The sequence below is a fragment of the Ixodes scapularis genome, unplaced genomic scaffold (genome assembly GCF_016920785.2).
Source record: "Ixodes scapularis isolate PalLabHiFi unplaced genomic scaffold, ASM1692078v2 PGA_scaffold13__105_contigs__length_92229423, whole genome shotgun sequence".
NCBI lineage: Eukaryota > Metazoa > Arthropoda > Arachnida > Ixodida > Ixodidae > Ixodes > Ixodes scapularis.
Window position 1 is genome coordinate 89,264,830 of NW_024609839.1, and position 6,344 is coordinate 89,271,173.

At 47.3% G+C, this 6,344-nt stretch overlaps 1 protein-coding gene across 1 annotated transcript; it reads right to left on the minus strand.

The window, feature by feature from the left end:
* Window positions 1-340: 340 nt before the first annotated feature.
* Window positions 341-4,771, minus strand: LOC121835582 (WD repeat-containing protein 55-like). The gene is made up of 3 exons (XM_042290024.1): window positions 4,389-4,771; window positions 1,656-1,728; window positions 341-474 (listed from the first exon to the last, which is right to left on the minus strand). Exons 1-3 carry the CDS (start codon window positions 4,754-4,756, stop codon window positions 364-366), a joined length of 552 nt encoding a protein of 183 aa, XP_042145958.1. The 5' UTR covers window positions 4,757-4,771; the 3' UTR covers window positions 341-363.
* Window positions 4,772-6,344: the final 1,573 nt, after the last annotated feature.

Consider the following 6,344-nt stretch of genomic DNA (forward strand, 5'->3'; position numbering starts at 1 on the left):
TAGAGGAAATCATTGGATACCTGTTTGGTACTTGTGGCCATCCATATAAGAAATCATAATTTTATCTCGCATCATATTTAGATAAGTTTGCGATAATTAGAACTTCACATAATTCAAACAAAACTCCCGGCTTCCCGGAGTCTGAATTAATGGGAGTCTGCCGCAGTACGTGAAGTATTGCCTACAAAGTCTGTAGGCTTCCGAACTGCTTCATTGCATCAATGAAGTTAAGTGCCGGTCTTGACTTCCAAGACCGGGACGCTTCCCTCCACTGTCTGCTCTAAGCATGTCTCATTCAACGGCCCCAATGAGGCCCCAAGGACCAGCCCTGCAGCAAGCTTTGATACGAATCAGAAATATTGCTCACCTTGCCGCGAGTAAGGTCTTCTTGGCGTCGTCTACGACCATGTCGCTGATGAAGTCGTCGCACTCCTTGCTCTCCATGACGGCTTCCTGGCGCCGGTAGTCCCAGAGCTGACGTGGCACAAAAACACCGAGAAGATCAAGTGCGAAAAGTTCACCACCTATACAGAAAGGGTGCACATCGTTTGTTTTATATGCGAGGTCATCCAAAATATATTGAACATATAGAGTGAGGGTAGAAAGAATAATAATACTTACCATAATAATAATAATTTATTTGTACAGAATGAGCGCAAAGATGACAAGGCCGGTTTGTCGAAGCCAGCAAGAACTTCTGGGTAGCACTGATAACAAAGTACCTAATTAAAAGAAAAAAAGATACTGGAAGTTTTTAGAAAATTTTTACTGGAGTTGAAGCAATCCAAAATAAAATAAATCGCTGAAATAAAAAAAAGTTACCTACGAAAGTTGCTCACAAACGGGTAGCTTTTGTCCAGTATGGCAGAAAAACATGTAAAATACTAAAGAAGTATGTTACAGAATATAATAATAATACCGTAATATTGTGAAAGATAACCCACTCTCACGTCTTACATTATTTACTATTTTAAAAAAAGACAAAAAACTGAAAGCTTATAAGTAATTGCAGTACCCTTGTCTAATGCTGACCTTGGCCGAAATGAGGTAGTTAGTTATTGTACGAGACAAGTAAACACTGCCGACTGGGAAGGACAGTTGTCTATGCTCCATTACACCTCAATGGGAAAACAAGTTTGGCAGGGCACTGAATACCAAAATAGCATCTTTTTTATGGGGAATAAAAACAACAGCCGTCAGATGGCCCAAACAACATGCTTTTCCTGCGAGGCTCGTCAAAATATTGGGCACGGCAGAAAATCGGCCATCCGCGTTGGGTCCTTATTTGAAACTCTTTCTGTTCGTGTCCGCCCACTCCAAAGCCGGGCGAAAGAGCCCAAGTAGGCACATGGTCACGCCCCACCACCGTCTCCTTGCGCACAATGAAGTCCGTCTGCTGTGGTCAACAAATGTCACGACGCAAAACAGGCTCGACGAGCGTCGCAGTCGTTTTAAAAATGAGGTGCGCCCATCCCCATTTCTTTGTAATTGTCGCCAACTTTTGAGTGGGTGCTCACTCAGTATTGTACGGCAACCGTGATCGAAAGCGCCAAGATGGCCGAAGCGTTGTTACTCCGGAGCCTAGCTCACTTAGGGTGGTTCTATCGAAGGAGCATGGTCATCCGGTGGGCGTGGCACAACGCCGCTGCACCCACCTTGAAGCAGCCTTCGTCGTCTCCGGTGGCCGCCAGGTAGTCGTCGATGACGCACAAGCTGTAGATGGGGTTTCTGCGGGGAGAAACAACTCGGGTCTTTGGAAAAAGTATGCGGTCAAGGAGCCTATTCTAATGCAGAATGTGTTTTATCAGTCACATTCTATCCAAAACTACGCTAAATTTAGCACAAAAATTGACATTATGTAATGTTAGGGTATCGCGTGACATCAATTTTATCGCTAAATTTAGCGGTGAAATTGATGTTATGTGATGTCATGGTTTGTGCTCAACACATTCTGTGCTCCTGGCCTTGGTCAGCGAGATGAAGCTTGCATAAATTCTTACTAGAAATGGTCTCAAACAGCAACGGTAAACTGGCAAGAGTATTTGTATCCTGTAGTACAACAGTAGCCGGACGGATTAAACGCTCTTTAAACGGACAAAAAGATTGGTTTTGTGCAGTGAGTATGTAAACTTCACCAGTGCAATGCATCGAGTCGAATCTCGTTAATTCAAACTTGGGGGGGACCGAACATTTGTTTGAATAAAGCAAAGTTTGAATTACCGGGAGTTTCCTCTCGTAGAGACGCATAGGATGGGACCTGCATGTTAGTTTGAATTATCCGCAAGTTTGAATTAAGAGAGTTTGAATTAACGAGATTCAACCTACTAAAGAATGGGCTTACTCAAATCAAATTTAAAAAAAAATATGAGAATATTTTTTTTGTATACAGGTTATGGTGTTTGTTTTTTCATATACTATTTAACAACATGTTTTCAGCTGCAGCGACATTTGATTCTACAAAAATGAGACGGGGAAAGAGACGACCATCAGGTCGGGCTTCATTATCCCGTTGCTCATATCTGCAGGGCGGTGGTTCTCAAAAGACCCCAGAGGGTTCGCAGATTGTCCGTGGTCCCTGGAGACCTTCTCCAAGTCCGGCAAGCCCTTGGCTGTGGGTCAAGTCGAGCAATAAAGCTTTTTTAACTGATTCTGGCTGTCCCGCAAAGCTAAATAGACCGAAACATGCCCATCAAATCAGCAGGATCGATTATTCTCCACCTCAATGCTTCCAAGTTGATTTGCACGCAATTAATTTTTTTTAATTTTTTTTTAATTTAACTTTTTGTCATTGGAATGGCCTAATACTGCCCCTCCCCCCTGGTGGATCCCCCTATCACTTCCACCAATCCAGAAGGGGTCTCCAAGACATCAGTGGTTGGAAACCATGCCACAGGGTGCCCACAATGGATCCCAGTGCTGTGAAATGACCTGGAAAAAGTCCAACACCTGCACATAGCTCACTTTAATTGAATGTGCACCGAGAGGGCGGATTTTACCTGGCAAAACTTAGAGGCATAGCTATACAGTAAACACGGTGCCATTGCCACGAACATTCTTGGAATTCATTTTCTGGAATACCTTCGAGTAACTCTGTCGTTACGCTGTACGTCAGGAATGTCGGCAAATGTTTGCCCTTCATGGACATTTGTTGAATCTTGGAAAGAGTGAAAACTTGCTGGGGATAAAGTAGGATGAATAGGGCAGATGGTCCATTTTTGGAACAAAGTTCTTAGCCAGGAACTCGGAAATGCAAATGCAACCGCCACTCGTGGCGGCTGCATTTGTGATCCGCCGACATACGGATCCAGACGCCGCTTCAGAAAAAGAATGGTGTGGAAGGCTTTGTTTGCTAGCACAGTGCAAACTGTTCTCTAGCACGGTGGGAATGCTAGAAGCCAGCGTTCGCGTCCGCATACTGGGACCCATTTTTGTCGCAGAGACTTTTCGGTCAGAAACCGATGAGGTGTCACTCTACTGCATTTCTTTGTAGTGTTACTGCACCCCACAGCACATCACCGATTCTCTTTAACCTCCATTACATGCCGCAAATAGCCTAAACCAGACACAATACCCCAGACGTTCACTATCGCAACAATGAAAGGGATGAGGGAGAGTTGTCTGCTCTCGGATACAACATTCGACATCACGAACACCCCCGATTGTTGCTGCCAGTAGAGCGGCAACCAGCGATTTGGAGGTGTACACGCAAACTTCAAAATTAGATTTCTCGAAAGAAAGTACTGTCTTTGATGAGACATTTTGTAGACATACTAAGGGGTGAATATATAGTGCAGGGTGAAAATTTTATAAAAATCGATGACCATCAATATTTTACCGGAGGCATTAACCCTTTAATAATAGGGTTAACGTTTCACGGGCACTTTTACCAATCTTCACACAAAACTAGATGTTAATCCGCCTCTCCCGATCCTGTCACTTACTTTCCGCCACCAGTACAAAAGAGACAAGTTCTACTTCCTCCGCTGCTCCGGAGCCAATGACGTTTCTTGTATGAAGCACAATTTGGAACATTTTCGGATGACCTGCTCGTGTACATATGTTTGACAGATTCGCCGCCCCAGCATCACGCCGCGCCCATTCCAGGAATGAAATTGTCAAACCTCGTAGCGGCTTGACGAAGCTTTGCGCATGAGCGATCCCAGAGGCCCCGGTGTGCCGAGATTACAATGTTTCCATCTGCTTGATTGAGGTCACGGAGTTTATGAATCGCTCGTAATGTGAGCTGCGAGGAGGTAACAAAAGCGTTCGTCGTCTGAAAGTGCACGTCCTACCAATCGGTGCGGGAAGCATCCGCCATTAGATTGCACGCGCTCTGCACGGTCTGAGCTGCTCGCTCTCGTAAGTCTGGGCCCTCTACCCGAACTTACTCGTGCGCCTCTTGTACGTGATGAGAGACGGCGCCGGTGTTGACGTCCAGCACGCAGAAGGAGCCGTCCTTGGACACCGTGAAGAGCAGCGTGCCGTCCGCGGAAAACCGGAGCTTGCGGCAGGCTGCCTTGTGGTGCTTGAGCAGGAACAGCTCGTGGCTCGGGCCGTCCAGCGCGTAGGAGCGCACGCTGACGTCCCCGTCGATGGTTGCCACGGCGACCACGTCGCGCGAGGGGTGGCACCGGACGTCGGTCAACATGGTGTCGAACGTGATGTCGGCCGGCGAGTCGCCCACCGGCACCTGGTCTTCCGGCGGGGCTCCGACGTCCTCCTCGCCATCGCTACTGCTGTCCTCACTGTCGGACATTTCTTGAGCCCTTCGAGTTGCAGGGAAAACAGAATTGCTCGGTGAAACAGAGGGTCACGCGACACACGCTCCTCTCTACTGGCATTGAGATGTTTCGGCCGCATCCTCTTAAGCCGCCGACACTGCTCGTACATCGTACAAAAGACGCAGTGTTTGCTGCAGACACGATGGTAGAATTATCGGAGAACATGCCCCGGGCATGTTCCGAGCATGTTGGCTTCATACATATGCAAGCTTCGAACATGTCAGCACACTTTTCGTACGACCAACGTCACGGGACCATCATACAAGGACCAAATGTACCTAGAGCAGTGTCTACCTAGCGCTGTCAGACGGTGGAATTTGTCACCGGGCTCGGAAAGTCCGGTGAAATCCTCGAGCCTTCGGTGCCCTGGTTAGTGAACCGAAGCACCAGACAAAATCCGGCGCTATCTGGGGAAGACCGTCTCGTGACCCCACGCAACTGTCTGCGGTTGGTGGCCGCTGCTCGCTTGAGCCGTACAGCCACAGATCATAGAGGCTGGATTGAGAAAAATCCTTTAGGGGAAAGCAACCTGCCTGGGAGTACATGTGAAAGTGGCACGCCAGGCAGCACACGCCTGGGGCGGTCTGCTCTCCCGGCGGCTTGAATAGCCTCGAGAGAGATTTTCTGTTCAATTGACCGGCTCAGAGGGAAGGAACTGCCTAGCCTTCCAGCTGACTCTGCTCGGAAGATGTAAGCCTCGCCTGTCGTTTACTTCATTTCTCACCTAACGTGACCTTCCCCAGAAAGGAAACCTTACATGCCACTTCTAAAACACAAAAATCTGAGCAATTTCACTTACATGTAATGCCTCTTCACCCTTTTAATGCGTGCAGTATCGGATTTCAATAAGCGAAGCGAGGCAACCATTTGCCTGTCTCGGCGTCAACTATTTTTGCGCAGCGTAGTCAAGACTGGCGCAGCCTCCACGGTGCTCCAACGCTATCAAAGCTACTCGTGCGAGCGTGTCACTTAATTTGGTGTCTCCCTCGCACCAGGGTGTGTGCGAATGACACGCGAGACAAAGCCTCTCGCTGCAATACTCCAAAAGCTACCCTCGATGACATAGCAGAAAGCAGTTGATGCGGAGCCATCTTTATAGGTACCTTGTCCCCAGGAAGCCGGTCATGTTTACCAGAAAATTCCTAGTGCGGCTAATTTAGCCGCCGGGGCAGACACCTGCATTTATCAGCAAACAGGCCCTGGTATGTGCTTTTAAGGTTAGGTCCTTGCTATTTTATCGGAACATACACATTTCGAGCGCATAAAATATTCTTTTTATTTTCTCTGACAACCACACTTTGTAAATACTATCGAGACCGCTTATAACGAAATCGACGGGAATCGGAAATCCCTTCGCTATATCCGCCATTTCATTATAACCGACTTCGGTTAACCAAGTGCAAAAGGGAATGGAAAATCGTGATCGCTTCACTGTAGCCCCTATTTCTTTATAACCGATTTTGTTGTAACCATTCTCGACAGTATTCTTCTAAGTGGCCAGTGCGTGAATTGTGTGCAAAACACTTTTTCGTCTCCCTTAAGGTGGCATTGCAATGAGCATGT

Bases quoted from the DNA above. Each gene is read 5' to 3' on its own strand.
- LOC121835582 (XM_042290024.1), bottom strand. From the start codon at position 4,756: ATGTCCGACAGTGAGGACAGCAGTAGCGATGGCGAGGAGGACGTCGGA. The intron at 1,729-4,388 runs GTAAGTTCGGGT...TTCTCCCCGCAG, and splicing joins CACGTACAAGAGGCGCACGA to AAACCCCATCTACAGCTTGT. The intron at 475-1,655 runs GTGGGTGCAGCG...GTGCCACGTCAG, and splicing joins ACGACGAAGGCTGCTTCAAG to CTCTGGGACTACCGGCGCCA.